The sequence below is a fragment of the Phaethon lepturus genome, unplaced genomic scaffold, assembly GCF_000687285.1.
Source record: "Phaethon lepturus isolate BGI_N335 unplaced genomic scaffold, ASM68728v1 scaffold19938, whole genome shotgun sequence".
NCBI lineage: Eukaryota > Metazoa > Chordata > Aves > Phaethontiformes > Phaethontidae > Phaethon > Phaethon lepturus.
Window position 1 is genome coordinate 28349 of NW_010555760.1, and position 16445 is coordinate 44793.

At 45.1% G+C, this 16445-nt stretch overlaps 1 protein-coding gene across 1 annotated transcript; it reads right to left on the bottom strand.

The window, feature by feature from the left end:
• Positions 1-4224: 4224 nt before the first annotated feature.
• On the bottom strand, positions 4225-13919 carry LOC104624813 (killer cell lectin-like receptor subfamily G member 1). The gene is made up of 5 exons (XM_010292273.1): positions 13802-13919; positions 8202-8294; positions 7290-7441; positions 5298-5401; positions 4225-4336 (listed from the first exon to the last, which is right to left on the bottom strand). Exons 1-5 carry the CDS (start codon positions 13917-13919, stop codon positions 4225-4227), a joined length of 579 nt encoding a protein of 192 aa, XP_010290575.1.
• Between the last annotated feature and the right edge of the window lie 2526 nt (positions 13920-16445).

The following is a 16445-nucleotide window of genomic DNA, read 5'->3' on the forward strand; positions in this document are numbered from 1 at the left end:
ATATCAACATGCTCTAGACAGAAGATTAAAAGCTCTGTTCAACTGCTTTTCGAGGAAATGCATATACTTGCTTCAAATCCCTTTAGTATTGCAAAAACTTGAATGCAGAGAGGAGCCATGTGCACCGTTAAAAGTAAAATCCACAGTTGGAAATCTCTTCCCTTCAAAGAACAGTCAACTTTTGAGGCAACCTAACATATTTGTTTACATTTCCTGAGCATCTCCTTGGGTTGAGATTGAGAGGCCATGTTTGAAGAGCTAAAATGTAAAAGAGTGTAGCATGCACTGCACTGTAAAATTCTAGGGGAGGCAAAGCTGTTTTACACTATTTGCAAGGTAAACTAGGAAAGCTCAGAGACATGCTCACCTTGCCTACAGGCATCATGATAACATGAGAAGCTGTTTCTTCACTGGGGTTCTCTGGTAAAGTAACTGCTAGGTTTCCTTCTGTAGATGCCACCATCATTTTGACAAAACAGGTGAAGTCTCCAGCATTATTTCATAGGACCTGGCACTTTCTGGAAGTCAGGGACAGCACCTTCTTTTGATAGTTGAATGGACTCTGGCACAGACAAAATGACTCACCCAAAGTAACCCAGAAAATTTGAGATGAAAACTCAACATTTTTAGTTCCTAGTACACTGCTTAAAACACTGTGGTTTTCTTGCAGTTTCCCCAGGTCTGACTGTTTAGGCATTGTTATTGAAAAGCAGACCTACCCTTGCTGGGAACACTCCCACCTTAAGACCCTCAGCTCAGTGAACTCTATATGAGGCTCAGCAGACATCCACTTAGCTGCGTATGCTATGGTCTGCATTTCTGTCTTCATCTGTCCTGATTCCTTCATGTGTTACATCCTCTAAGAATGTCAAGCTTCATATACCAGGGATATGCAATTGAAGGCATTTTGTAAATGACAGTGTGAGAGATTTGCTGTTTCATTGCCACTGAATTGGTCAAAACTGGATTAAGCTGCTTATTTCAATGAGGTGATGCAAGGACAATTTCAATTATTTGAAAATAAAATTGCTAGAGGGGAAACAGCAATTTTCTTTTTGGAAACAAGATCTTGTTTCTGTTTTCTCTGTGATTTCATAGTTGTCGATAGTGCTTGTTTACATGTGGCACAGCAGTATCAATCCCAATAACAACCATTTCCAACTTATTTGTAATCCTCCTCATGAACCCTGATCTAGCATTTTCAGATGAAACCTCCAGTGCTTGGATCAATTATTTCTCCCTAGCCCTTCTCTGCCACATACCATACTGCCTAGTTCTTTGCTTTTGTTCTCTCTTAATTTCTGTCTCCCCCTCACACTGCCTCCTCAACCTCATTTCCCCAGACCTGTCCTTCTTACCCACCCACCTCTTGCTACCCAAAATGCCTTCCTTGTCCTTGCCTTTAGCAGATCTCTCACAAAATCACAGATGGTTGAGTTTGGAAGGGACCTCTGGAGGTCATCTTGTCCAAACCCTTGCTCAAGCAGGACCACCTTGAATCAGTTGCCCTGGATCATGTCCAGACAGTTTTTTAATATCTCTAAGGATGGAAACACCCACAACCTCTCCAGGCAACCTGCACCAGTGTTCAATCAGCCCCAGAGTAAAAAGGTGTTTCCTGATGTTTAGAGAAAAAATCCTGTGTTTCAGTTTATGCCCATTGCCTCTGCTCCTGTCACTGGGCACCACTCAAAAGAGCCTGGCTTTGTCTTCTTTGCACTCACCTTCAGGTGTATTATATATATTAATATACATTATTGCCCAGAAGCCCAGAAGGCCAACTGTATCCTGGGCTGCATCAAAAGCAGCATGGCCAGTAGGTCGAGGGAGGTGATTCTGCCCCTCTACTCCACTCTGGTGAGACCCCACGTGCAGTACTGAATCCAGCTCTGGAGCCTTTAGCATAGGAAAGACAGGGACCTGTTGGAGCGGGTCCAGAGGAGGGCCACCAAAGTGATCAGAGGGATGGAACACCTCTCCTATGAAGAAAGTCTGAGAGAATTGGAGTTGTTCAGCCTAGAGAAGAGAAGGCAACCTTCCAGTACTTAAGGGGGGCTTGTAAGAAAGATGGGGACAGACTTTTTAGCAGGGCCTGTTGCAACAGGACAAGGGGTAATGGTTTTAAACTAAAAGAGTAGATTTAGACTAGATCTAAGGAAGAAATTTTTCACAATGAGGGTGGTAAAACATGGGAACAGGTTGCCCAGAGAGGTGGTAGATGCTCCATCCCTGGAAACATTCAAGGTCAGGTTGGGCAGGGCTCTGAGCAACCTGATCTAGTTGAAGATGTCCCTACTTATGGCAGAGGGGTTGGACTAGATGACCTTTAATGGTCCTTTCCAACTCAAACTATGCTATGATTCTATGATTCTATTATATATACATAAAGAAGATCTCCTCTCAGCCTTCTCTTCTCTAGGATAAACCATCCCAGCTGTCTCAGTCTTTCCTCATATGTGAGATGCTCCTGCCCTTTCATCATCTTTATGACCCTTCATTGGACTCTTCAGTATGCCCATGTCTCTCTTGTACTGAGGAGGCCAGAACTGGACACAGTACTCCAGGTGTGGCCTCATCAGTGCTGAGTAGAGGGGAAGGATCACCTCCCTTCATCTCCTGGTCATACTTTGTCTAATGCAGCCCAGGATACCATTTGCCTCCTTTGCAGCAAGGGCACATCACTGGCTCATGTTCAACTTGGTGTTCACCAGGACCCCCAGGTCTTTTTCTGCAAAGTTTCTTTCCAGCTGGGTCACCCCCAGCATGTACTGGTGCATGGGGTTGCTCCTCCCCAGGTGCAGGACTTTGACCTTTTTCTTGTTGAACTTCACAAGGCTCCTGTTGGGCCATTCTCCAGCCTGTCTCTCCCAGAACAAACACACACCTCAGAACACCTACCACTAACATGCACTAACCAAGGCTTGTGACTTGCTATTTGGGAAATCCCCACAGAAACACTCCTGTGCACCATGTCATATATGCATAGTGAGGCAGATGTTCAGAGCAGGCCACAGCTGCTGGGTGCTCTTCGGAGATCATTCATATAGGCCCAGCAAGCGAATGCCCACTAGTATGCAGCGGATGTGCTGGACATGTACAGTCAAACCCTCAGACAGGCAGACATTTTGCAGACATCATCAGGCAGTCCTGTCAGAGTTACTGCTCTGACTGCATCAGACTATGAACTGCAATTCCAAACCAATGATAAATTGATAATAGTAAATTGGAATATAATATAAATATATTAGGATAAATAGGATAAATTGAGAATTAATAAAATATCTCTTCCTTTGTTGGAACAAAATCTTTGGGTGGAAAAAAGTTTTCCAGTTGTGTGGAAATGCAACCTGCTGTCCTACCCTTAATGTTCACTGTGGCTTTATGCTGTTCACACTCTTAGCCTGTCTCTGCTCTATTTGATCTGAAAGCTCCTTGTAACAAGGATTTGTCCACTGCTTCCTCTCTCTGCAGTATGAAACTGCAGAGGTGAAGAGGGAAACCCATTCTTAGTTGATTCAATAATAACACACAATTAACTGTATTCCTTCGTCTCCATAGGTCCAGCCTCTTGACTAGTTTGGTTGAAGTTGGCCTGTAAAACATTGCATGCAGCTGGTTCCTTCCAACAGAGAGAAGTAATGACATGGGTACACACTTCTGATCCAGTGCAGTACTGAAGGTTTATTTTCACTGCTGGATTTACAGAAGTTGCAGTCTCATTACACCCTCTCCTCTTCCATTCATAGAACTAGGATGCAAAAGGAGGGGTTGCCACTTGGAGAAATGTGTTTATGTTTCTGGCAGGCTTCATTTTCCTGGTCCTGCTGGCACCATACAATGGACATGCAGGGAATGAAAATGAAATCTGATGCTCAGGAAAGGAGCAAAATGGTCAGCTCACCCTCAGAGATCTGAAGATTTGTCATCTTCTATGACAAAACTTTTGTTTACCCTTATAGGACAAATAAGAAAAGACTAGGGAAGGGAATATGTCCCAGGTCTCATCTGGTCACAAACAGCAGTAATCCAACAGATGTGGACTAAGAATGGATCTGCTACTGAGGATAACTCACCCTTACAAGCAACAAACCCGTCCCTGCAAAAAACCTTTGTGAGGATGTAGAAAGGGCAAGTTCTTGGTCTTGTGTAGAGCTTTGGTTTGCAGGACAATGATCCACTTGTACCACTGATGAGATGGTTATGAGATGAAAATGCACATAGGATTTATCTAAGAGGTTTCTCACAGATCCATGGAGCAGAAAATTCACAGCTGGAGGCCTGAAAGTGATCTTTCATCAGGACAACACAGTGTTGCACGGGGCTGTTAGAGAGGACCCTGCAAGAGACAAGGAACAAAAGTGAAAGAAAATGCTGAGATTGTCTCCTGGCAGCAAGAAAGAAAAAACATCTGATTTTGAAGGGTGGAGCCCAGAGGAAGTGAAAAAACGCAACCTCCAAAGGGCAGCTGTTAGAAAACAAAATGTACACCATAAAACCTATGTACCTGGAGATTACACATCTAAGTAATTTTTCCATTGTGGAACCCAAATCAGAACCAAACATAGACACGATGCCCTGCACTGGCAGTGATATCCACCAGCATGAGAACCATAGTGCTGAGAATTTCCTGTAAAGATGATCGTCTCCAAGGAACAGAAAGATGGATTTTACAAGGGAACTAAGCCAAGAGCTTAGGGTACTGACCTACTGACAGTGAAATCTTGGGCAAATTTCCTTGCTGGAGAAGTGTTAGAGACTAACTCATTGTCTTAGTTGCCATTAAAAGGAAAGGGCCAGGCAAAGTCATTGGACAAAATCACAATGTTTTCCCTCATGCAGAATGTCGAGTTTTGTCCAAGTAAAGACTGAGCCAAAATTAAGGTTCTGACTTGGGTTGGCACCAGTGAAGCAGAAAAGAGTCCTCGTACCCAGTGACACCAACACTTGTCAGAATGGATACAAGGTGGCTAAACCCAGTAAAGCCAAGATGGACCATATGCTTTTCTGACTGAGCAACTGTATGGGCAGTGCAGGTAAATAATCCTTGGTCTGAGCAGCTGGAGGGAAGTAGAGAGTGAGATACTAACACTAGCCCTGCGTTTCACAGGCACATGCCTCTACAAGATGCAGGGCAGTAAAAAGTAGACCCTTTTGAGTTCAGTGATGTACAGGTGGCAGCAAGAAGAAAGTTTGCCCAAGAAGAAAGCTCCTGAGATCTGGTGCAGGAACTCTGGGTATTGTGGAACACCAGGCAATCTGAATTACCACTTTCATTTTTAAAACAGAATGAAACTCACTTAGTGCCACTGAATATAGAGCCATCTTCCCAAATCCATACAGAGCCTGTGCTGTTCCTCAGTCCAATCCAGAAACATCCTGTTTGAATACTCTTGAAGAGGTCCTAGAAATGATAATGAATTACAAAATGACTAATGAAAGACAGCCTGAAAATGGAGGTAAGGATAAGCAAGATAAACCCTCTCACCTGAATGTTCCTGAAGTGGTTGACAATACTGCTTCTCCACACCTTCTAATCAGGAAGATCAGCCCTGCAGATCATGCCTGGAATAATAACTATGTGTACACTCACAAGCTTGCTTTCAAGGGTCCCGGGCAGATTCTTCAAAGGACACTTATCAGGGCAATAATGTGAACCAACTGCAGCCCAGTCTCCTGGAGTTTCCTACACAGAGCTTCATGTAGGAACATATGCTATTAGTATTAATATTAACATTCTACCATGCAGCTAGCTAGCAAGCTAATACAAAGTATTAACAAAGGTAAAATCAGGCCAGGGCAGGAAGTGCAGACAGTGACAGATCTGTGTAAAAAGCCCAGGACCAAAGCTCATTAAATATTATACAAACTTTCCTCCTACGTGTTTTCAATGTTCATTTCCTTTCGCCTAACCTTTAACTCCTGTTTACTGTTAAAAGGTGAAGCCTGCAACAGAAACTCATTCCTGAAGTACATCCCTCCCCATGCCCACCCACAAAAGACAAAGACAAGAGAGAGAAGTTTGTCTTGTCCACGTTTGCAATGAAACCAAACAGCAGCAACAACATTTCAGTGGTATGGCTGGGCTGCTTATCTCCTGCTGCCATAAACAAAGCTTCAGAGCAGACATCTTCACACAAATGCATTAACAAAGCTGGCTTGGTAAAGTGGTGGGAATAGGAGTAGCTTGAGAAATGCTTGACTGTGCTGGTGGTTTGGAGGTGACTGTACTTCCGTGGCAAAGGGAGGTTGAGCAGTCACAGCCTTTGCAGCACAGGGCATGGCTAGCAAGTCCTTGAGCATATATAACGGGTAACAATGTAGTAGCAGAGACAATAGTAAGAAAGCAGACACACCAGGGAGGCTTTCTTCACACAGAGAAATGGGTAATCTGGGGAACATGGGTGTTTCCCAAGAAATCAGGAATTGCCTAAGCAAGTGTGAGAGCCTGGTATATACTCCCAGTCGAGCAGAGACCTGGCTTTGTAAGCCCCCACAGAACATCATACAATGCAACTTCTGTCCAGGGACTGGAAGCTGTCCACGTTCATTGGATCTGAGCTAATAAGCCTTGGCTTGCACAAAACCAGATCAAGTACTTCTGCTCTACTTAGGCAGATGTTCCTCACTTGCCCAGTGACCAGTTTTACCCATTTCTTTAGTGGTCCTACATGCCCTGCCCTCAGTGAGTACCTGCTGGAAAATGAGCAGTGGAACAGATGGTTTCTGACTTCACCAGCACAACTAAGTTTTTTTGGGAGAGACAGGAAGTAAGCACTGAAAACAGATTGAAAAAGAAATATCTGTGCGTGAACACAGGGAGTGGCAAAGGTTACTGAGTAGGAGGAGATGGAGCAGTTGTAGGGAGGAGAGGCATCACTTTTGCAAAGGCAGTATTTCTGGAGAATGGGGACGTATTGGTTTGTAGGCAACAAGCACAGTAATCGCAGTGTCCCACAATCTTTTCCTGTAATCATTCATATCAGCCTTATTGGGGATAGGAGAGGAGGTGGAGAGGGATAGTGTAGAAGGCTGTCTCCTAACGTCCTTCATAGGATGATTGTGAGTAGCTGACAGTGACCCTCACCTCTCCCTTCTCCCCTTTTGCTTTTTTGCCTGCTGGGAACTTCTGAGCTGTATACTGAAACTGGAAGCGCATTATAACATGGCAGTCATAAATCCTTCCTCTCGTTTGAAGTTGAAATATTGCCACAGTGACAGCACTGCTTGGATGTCAGTCACTGAGGTATCTGCAAGGAAAAGAAGATCCTCAAAGAATAAGAAAACATTACCATTTCCCAGGTATCGCTGATCACCAGGAGATGAGCTCCCTGTGCCCGGCAGGATTCCTGGCTGGAATGCCAGTCCTTCTTCTCCTTGGAGAAGGAGTAGCAGCTCCCTCTGTAGGCCACCCACTGCTCAGGGCAGCGTGGGTGGAAGTCACCTGTAAAGGAATCAAAATACCAGCTTTTCTCTACCATTAGCCAACAGAGAGACACTTGTCAGCGAGGACCTGCTGAAAAGCAACTCTTCTGGATAGTTGCAATACGGAAAACACAAGTCAGGATAAACATCTAAAAATAACAAATGCATGAACACTGAACTTCAGATCCTCTGTGCAATTTCCAAATCTTTGTACAAGAGTCACATACACTCTGAAGCTGATGCAAGCCCTCGCCCCTCGCCTGGGTTTCCTCTGAACTATTCAGACACCTGAGAACCAAAATTATCTGTCTGAAAGCAGACAACACTCTGGGTGTGCAAAAAGTAAGGGAAAAAATTACATCATTCTGTGTGTACTGTGTGATCATGTCACACATCAGGTGAAGAGATCTTAAGCAGTAAACAGTAGGCTCTCCCACATGGTCTAGCACCTTCTACATGCATGCAAGAATGTTACAGAACTTGCATATTTGTTCTACAGTTTACCACTATAATTACAGTAGACAAGTCTACAGAATCTTCCAATATTTTCCACTGTTCTTTGCCACAGGATCTGAAATGGGTTGCCTGGGATCTGCACAAGGCATATATTCTTCAAAATATTCAGGATAGGCAGTGGGTACTTAAGGCTGGTAGAAACCTAGAATAGCTTCTGGTTTAACCCCATGTAATGGAGCTCAGGATCTGAGCTCCTGTGCTTAGATGAGTCTCCAGTCCTTTGCTGTTGCTTGGTCATTCTCAGCACCCCTTTGTGCACTTACTCATCTTCCAAATCAAAGCAATTGCTAGGGACATGCTCAGTATCCCAAAGCCTATAGCCAAGCCCGGCACAGCTGCTGGCCACAGACAGGAAACTGTAAAAGAGAAAAGAAACCATAGTAAACAGGAGCCATATGAAAACTGACAGTGATGTTATGCACTTTGCTTGTGTCCTGGGCATTTTCATAAGGAAACTATTTAGAACATCCCTGTCTGCCTACACTCTGCACATTGCTGCCATCACTGTCCGTGTCCAGCCTCCCCAGGACCTCCCCCTACCCCTGCCCACCAGCCCAGGGCCCCATTGCAACTGGGCTCAGGACCATCAGTCCCTACCTGATCTTCCCAGGGGTTGTACCTGTCTCCAGGTCAGCCACAGCTCTGCCCCAGCCTGGTCACTGAACCTGGTCACCAGAGCTGGCTGGTCCAGCTGTTCCCAGGAGAGGAGGCATCCCTCCAGCCAGCCAGAGCCCCGCAGGCACCATGTGCCACCTCATGCTGGCAGGAGCCTCCCAGCAAACACAGTCCTGCCTCAGCATTGAAGCTCGCGGTGGAAACACAGAACTGTATTGCCACAGCCACCATGTTCCAGCTTAAATGCAAAAAGAAACCCAAGGCCTTTCCTCCAGCTCTCTCAGCAACAGGAACAGGTTTAGCCTCAGAATCCTGTTCACAGGCCTAGACGCACAGTCATGTTACATCTTCCCAGGACACTCGCAAGTCTGTCCTATGCTCTCATCCGCCCGTCCCGTGGCAGGGTGGTAGGATGGGACGGCCAGCCTTGAAGACCTTGGGATGCCCCTCCATACTTTCACGACGACCATCTACTGTTCACTTGCTGCCAGTGGCAGAGGGTGAGTCCTTGGCGCAGCCTCCACTGTAGCCCAGCACAGCTTCCTTTCAAAGGGTGGGGCAGGACTGCTGTGTAGAGATCTGCTCATGTACAGCACGACATGTTATCCTCCAGGCTACACCTTGCTTTCTTGTTGTTGTCTCCCGGAGCTGTGTTTAACCTGAGAGGCATTCTCTTTCCATAAGGCGTTTGAAATCTCAGTACTAAAATCTCCTCTCTCCCAGGCTGAGGAGAGGATGACACTGCCACAGATGAGCTCCAGCAGGGTTTGGTTTGCTTGTTTTATTAATCTCAGTATGACAGCTGCACAGACAATAGCACTGTCTAAGAAGCACTAGATGTGCATCTCATGGTTACTGATGTTGAGGAACCCAGGATTTCCCTGTGCTTCTCTCTTAAGCTTATATACCACATCCAGCTCTTGTGGTGCTCCAGAGCCTTCTACCCAAATCCAGCGGCAAAGTGCCTGGTGGAGCTCATGAAATCTGAGGTGCTTCTCTCTTGGCCATGTCACAAGACCCAAAGAAATATACCTGTACTCTCAAAAAAGGCTAGGAGTCTAAGGAATAAGATGGAGGAAGGGGAAGGCTATCTTTAACCAAAGGCACTACCATAGCAAGCACATCGAAAACTTGGTGGAAGAAGTGATGTGAGCAGGATGTCACAGCAATAGGATACAAAATACACAGGGAAGACAGAGATGGCTGTTCTCTGCTCAAGTAAAATTACAGTCAAATTAGGTTAAATAACTAACTGCATCAAGAAGTGACAGTAACAGCATTCCTACAGACCAGGCAAATACTACTAAATGCATAGTGTTGGAATTATATTATGGACTTCCAGATGAGGATGGTGACAGCACTCATGAACCAGCAAAAAAAACCAGAGCAACTGTGAGGGAATCACAGTGATGGCAGATGTCAATTGATCGCATTAAATTACACAAATGCCATGTCAGGGCATGATGCTGAGACTGAATGCTTAGGCACCATTAACAGGCACCTCGCAGAGCGGTGAGCCAGGAAACACAGAAAGCGAAGCAGCTCGTGACTGCCCTGAGCCGTGCTCAGGCCACCCGGCTCGCCATGGCTCCATCCAGCTGCTTCTCTGCCACAGTGAACACAAACACACTGATATTCAACAGAGCCAAAAACGACCACCAGCACCACCAACAACAAAATTGCACTGTGATATAATTTCAAAATAGGAAACTCCAGGAAAATTAGGAAGTTTGTCAGAGAGAAATTAAAAGGGGTAGCTAAAAGAATAAAATATTTGTATGCAGTAGGGGAGGCTGTTTTTAGGATCTCTCAGTGGAGGTTGAAAACAAATGCACATCACGTATCAAGAATATTGTGGGAAGGTCAAAAGAAAGCCAGCACTAAAACAGAAGGGGAAGGAACTTCACTTAAAAGCTAGAATGTATTCTTTGAGCATTGGAAGCTTTGTCCAAATACAGAAAGTAAACCAGATCAATCAATAAATAAAAATTAACTTATTTTTATCTTAGAGTGGTTTGCAGGCTCACCAGTTTTAAGACCAGTTTCTGGTTTATAGCTACATATTTGGACCTGTGGTTTTGGCTAAAATAAGTTTCTAAGGTAATACCTTTTCTAAGGTATCAAGCTTCAGGTTTCCAGAAGCTTGCAGCATCTTCTACCTGCTCCACTCATAGTTAAAAAATAGCAACATGCATTTATTTTTTTAATAGTTGTTAAAGAACAAAACACCATCTCTTTTCAGTTACAAAATACAGAAAGACTTTTCCGTTACAACCCACTCCTCAGCTTCACTGAAGAGGACAATGGGAGAACTGGAGGACTTGAAATGGGCAGCTGTTCTCTCTGCCTGCTCTCTACGCCTCTGGTAAGGTCACCTTTGTATCTCTGGTGACTGTGGGTTTTGCCATCAGATTAAGCCTCAAGAGAATGGGGTCAACCCGAGATTAAGGGGTAGGGTGGAGCTGCTTCTCTGCAGATGACAACTGAAAACTAAATAAAAGGGGATACATATCTGTTGAAACATAACTCTTTGTTCTGAGACCACATTTCTGAGGATTTGCGCTTCTGTTTTCCTTCCTCTCTTGCCTCTTTAAAGAAGCTGTCTCCTGCATCGTGCACATCACTGTTCCTGATTTTAGGGAAAACTGTTTCCAGGACAGGGCGACTGGGATGACAGTCGGTGAAACAGTTAATCCTTGAGCGTCAGCACCGGGCACAGAGCTGGTGCCTCCTGGCAATGAATAGAGCAGTTCACTCTCCTTTGTTTCAAACCAACTGCAGAAAAAAGGAACTGACTCGACTCAGCATCAAAACAAAATGCCAGGGCACCTCCACAACCAGAGCAGTGGGAGCATTCAGTTCTTAAAAATGAAAAATTACACCATTAGATAATTTTGGGAGGAAAAAAAGAAAGTGAAGTGGGAAAGTCATATTGCAGTGGTCGAGGTGAATTTAAGCCTCACTTGAACTGCAGTGATCAATCCAGGGAAGTGGAATGAAAAATTTCATAGATCAGGATTTTTACCCCTTGCAAAATGGAGTCCCTGCAGTTCCCCCTTTTTAAAACAGGTTCAAGGGTTTGTGCTTGAGCCTCAGCCCTTGAACTACATGTGAGACTTTTGTAGAAGAGAATGGGAGAAATACCTGAGATAAGTTCAGAACAGAGGAGGGAAATCTGAATCCAGAAATATTTCCATGTAGTTGTCTGAGGAACTGTGGAAGTCTCCCCAAGGAAAGGGAGAAGGGGACCGGTGGATGTTTAATATAAATATCCAATCTTAAAACTTTCTCGTATACAAAACACGCTGTTAGGTGTCTCAGTGCTCTGGAAAAATGACTGTGATATGCTGTATTCATCTGCAAGCAATGTCACCCAATATTTTTAGGTTTGGAGTCCAGATTCAGTTCAAAAACTGAACACTATTAGCTTTTGTTAATTCAAGTCTTCTAGGACAATCTGAAGAATGACATTGCTCTGTCCCAAATAGCTACCCTCAGCTCCTGCCTACGTCAGTATGAGAGCAGCATGACTACCTAGGGCCAGGGCGGAGGATTTGAGAAACAAGGATCCTGTCCTTGGCTATGGCAGAGACCTGGTTATCGCTGTTACTACAAGCGTGCCACACAGGCTAACACCGTCTTAAGTGACTGCTGGACTGACATTTTTGTAGTGTGGCATATCTAAGGCTCTCTGGAAGCTAGCAGCCAGGGTAACTCTTCATTTTTGAGGAGTCCCTGAGAGCCAAAAAGTGTTGGTTTGACCAGAAGGCTGATCTATACACCTGTGATATACCTGTGATACTGTGTCGCAGGGATGACTTCGTAGCAAGGGTGTGCATTTGAAAATAGAGATGAAATACCTTAGACCACATCTCTCAAAAGTGATGGAGGGGGAGACAGAGTTGAAAAAAAGATTTTCTGAAGAAAGGTACTCCTTAGGGACTCCTCACATGCAGAAGAGAAGGGAACTAATAAAAGAATATGCACAGAAAGTGTGTTCAAAGATCAGCTTCCTTATTTTAGGCACTTTGACTTTAGCTCAAAAAGATGAGGGTACCTAAAGGAATTTGGAGAGGAGGAATACTAAAAAGAAAACTGCAAACATCTCAGGAGGACATCCGGTAATCCCCACGTCCAACAGGGTGGGCGTGAACACAAATGGCAGGGAATGAAGGGATGTCCCTGTGTTTTCTGATGTAACACAAAACACCGTTTCTGATGAAAACACATGCAAAAGCAATACTGCCTTCCAAGCGGATGGAGTGTGATTACCAGATAGGAACTTGGCAGTTTCTGTGATGGCTTTGTTTCCATAGTGCAGCAAGTGACCAGGCAGCAGTAACAACCACAGATATAAGCAGTTATTCTGATCAGGGCGTAGAAATCTCACATCCCACAGTGAGAGGCCCCTTTGCTGTAACAGCTCTGAAAAAAGCTAAGGTCAACCATTAGCGTTGCAGCCAATGCAACACAGCTTGTCTAAAGCACATGGGCATTTACAGGAAAAGCAATCAGCTCATGGGAAGGAGACACTTAGAAAGAATGATCACCAATGCAAAATCTTGCTCTTCTAAGGTGGTATTTCTCAACTAAGCAGCCAGTGAAATTGCTCAGTGTGACACTGGCAAGGCCTGAAACAGGGGGAATGGTGTGGAAATAAGGAAAGAGAAAATTAAAGGAAAGCACTATGAAAATCTTCCTGATAGTTAAAATGCCCTCCATTTTGTCTAAAGGCAAAAGCTGAAAATTTGCTCACGGGGAGGTATGTAAAACCAGAACAGAGAAAACACAGGAAAATATGTATCACAAAAGAATCCTGCAGAGCCCCATGGGAGAGAGACTGGATGAGCTCATATGCCTCCTCTGTCTCTGATCTCTGATTAGCATACGCCTCTAATTTATCTGTACTCGCATCTCGCCTGCCCTTCAAAGAACTATTGCTGACAATCTCTTATTGCCGACAAGCAAACAACTTTAAAACTACAAACGTCTTTCAGAGAAAAGGATGCCTGGGTTGAACGCCCAGGAGTTGACACCGAAAGGGGTCTGATGGAGAGAGGGGAACAATGCTGGGTCTCTGACCCACTGGTTTTTATCACATCAAAATACCTGTGGTAATTTTAGAACCAAAGCAACAGCACCGTAAGCTGGCACTCAAAATCAGTGGCCAGCTCACAGTGTTTCTGTTAGGTCTCGCTTTCACTCAAAATAAAATCTTTTGTTGACCTACCTCATCCAGCTTCCTTACCTCTTTTTTCCTGTACAGCTTTGGCTCTCGGCAGTGGAGTCTGAGAGAATTTGACAGAAGTATAAATTATTTCCTCACTCACTTCGATTGCAGAAGTTTCTGATCTGGTTCCCTCCATGCCAAAGCAAAGAGTGTGTATGACAAGATGTTTCGATCAGGCTGTTGAGCGACAGGGCTCAACGCCTGTGAAACAGGAAACCTGAGGCTACATTCAGAACACAAAAAAATGTGAAGTTGCAATCTCCATCTCCAGCTGCTCAAAATAACGAAATTTACAACTAAATGGTGAGCAATGGAAATGCAACAGCTTCCATTTCCTAACTTGATGAGGGATGTCTTAAGAACAGCGATTAGTGGAAGAGGTGATTAATCACAAAGTGCACAGGTATTCTAATTGTTGCCGATGCTAGAGGCTGTGATTACACTGAGGTAGTAATTGTGAGAATGTGTGACACTCTGAAAAGCTCCCTCTCGGCACAGAAGCAGGTGGATAGCAAGAGCACAATGTGAAAAAGGTAAATTGCGAGAATACAAGGTGAAAAGTCATGTGAGCTTTGGACACTTCTAGTGGGAACTCTTTCTACACCCAACACTCAGTGTGAATGTGCTTGAGACAGAGGCAGGCACTTAGAGCTGGCATCCCTCAAGACCCTCTGAGTCAACATCTCAACAGCATCAGTACAAGAGAGACAAGGACTTACTGGAGAAAGTCTAGCAAAGGAACACAAAAGATGATGACATGACTGGAGCATCTCTCCTATGAGGAAAGGCTGAGAAAGCTGGGACTGTTTAGCCTTGAGAAGAGACATCTTGGGGAGGATCTTACTGATGTATCTAAATACCTGAAGGGAGGGTACAAGAAGAGCCAGACTTTTTTTCAGTGGTGCCCAGTGACAGGCCCAGAGGCAATGGGCACAAACTGAAACACAGGAGGGTTCCCTCTGAACATCAGGAAACATTTTTTGACTGTGAGAGGGATTGCACACTGACACAGGTTGGCCAGAGAGATTTGTGGTGTCTCCCTCCATGGACAGTCGGCTGGACATGGTCCTGGGCAACCAGCTGTAGATGGCCGGGCTTGAGCAGGGGGTTGGACCAGATGACCTTGAGAGGTCCCTTCCAACCTCAGTCATTTTGTGACTCTGCAGTCAGGAATAACAGGATAGTTTTTTTCTGAATTAGTGAAGCTTGACCATTGATGAGAATGGTGGGGAGTACTGATGTGTCTAACATCCTGAGAAACCTCTTAACTGCATGGTTGGCTGATTTTTGTTTTGATCCAGATTCCGATTCCTTCCATTTCATGCTGAGAGTGGGGATGTTTGCCAGGCTCAGGGTGTACATTCTCCTCACTGGTACAGTTCATTTCCAAGAATTGCCCAAGCATTCTCAACAAAGGAGTTTGCCATGCTTTTCAGTTCTTGGACAGGGATGATTGCTCCCCATCCTGGTGACATGCTGTAAATTTGAGAAGTGATTGCCCAAGAGGATGCCCAGTTTGATGCAGAGTGTTGCAGTTAATTTGTTACAATGTGCATGTCTGGGAAGGCACGGATTGGATATTTCTGCAAATCCCTCCATCACATGCTTGCCTCTAAGGGTGGCATATTGCACCCACAAGATTCCTTCCAAACCTGGGTTGGGCCTGTAGGCAGCAAGACAGGAGTCTGCACTTGAGAGGAAGGGGAAGGCACAAGACAGCAGAGCAACACGAGAGGAGGAAAGTCTCTCTTGAATGTTTTGAATGAATATGAGAGAAGTCTAAAGAGCTGTCAATCCGAGAGGGAGAATTTGTTATATGTATGATGAGAGCTTAGCTGGCAATGTAATCTGTGTGGCTGGAAAGAAATCAGCAAGATTCAGACACAGCTTAAGTGCCCAGACCAAAGGGAAAAGGCTGTGGCCAAAGGCACTGCAGGCTGCCTGCAGGGCCAGCGTGATCACAAAGATGGTGTTATTTGTGAACAAGTGGAGAAGTGAAGGCTGGCACAGAAGAATTAAGAGATCTGTTTTGATGTGCTTTACTATCTGGCAACGAACCTCCGTCCCTTCCAATAACAGAGCTCTGCAAAGTGGTGCTCTTTACCAGCACAGCGGGGGCCTGACTTAAGAAGAGAAATCTCATCATTTAGATGCCAGCCTCAAATAATTTCTAGCTTTATTAATCACACCCAAGATGCTCAAGTCCACCAACCTTGCGCATGATCAGCTGGACCTGGAATTCCTCTGCAGTGGCAAAACTTGGAGGAGCTGGAGGAGACAGCTGTATTCCAAAGTATAACAAAACAGCATGTCAGGCAGGGACGAAATCAGAAGGACTGAGGCCACAAAGCAGTTTTGTGAACAACGGTCTCCCCTGCTTGTTTAACAAGAAGTCATCCTGGAGGTACCTGGCGGGCGGTGGCAAAGGACAGTGACGGCCTACTATGGCCTTCAATGGAGGGAGCGAGGGAAAAGGCGGGCAATGGCCTGGAGACGCTGGGAAGCCTTTCACCGCCTCTGCAGCTGACCCGAACCTGTGTGAGGGCCAGCGGTGAGAGTTCAGCTTCGAGGTGGAAAAGGTACAAAGCCCTCAGAGCACGCGACATTCCAACTGGCATCCGCACAGCTCCCGCGGCCCGCCCCGTGACCGCTTGGCGCCGGA

What these genes read in the sequence shown, in the direction of transcription:
- LOC104624813 (XM_010292273.1), bottom strand. Translation starts at nt 13,919, where the DNA reads ATGGAGGGAACCAGATCAGAAACTTCTGCAATCGAAGTGAGTGAGGAA. An exon ending in AGCTGTACAGGAAAAAAGAG is followed by an intron (nt 8,295 to 13,801) that starts GTAAGGAAGCTG and finishes TCTCTTTTACAG; the next exon opens with TTTCCTGTCTGTGGCCAGCA. An exon ending in TCAGCGATACCTGGGAAATG is followed by an intron (nt 5,402 to 7,289) that starts GTAATGTTTTCT and finishes TATCATTTCTAG; the next exon opens with GACCTCTTCAAGAGTATTCA.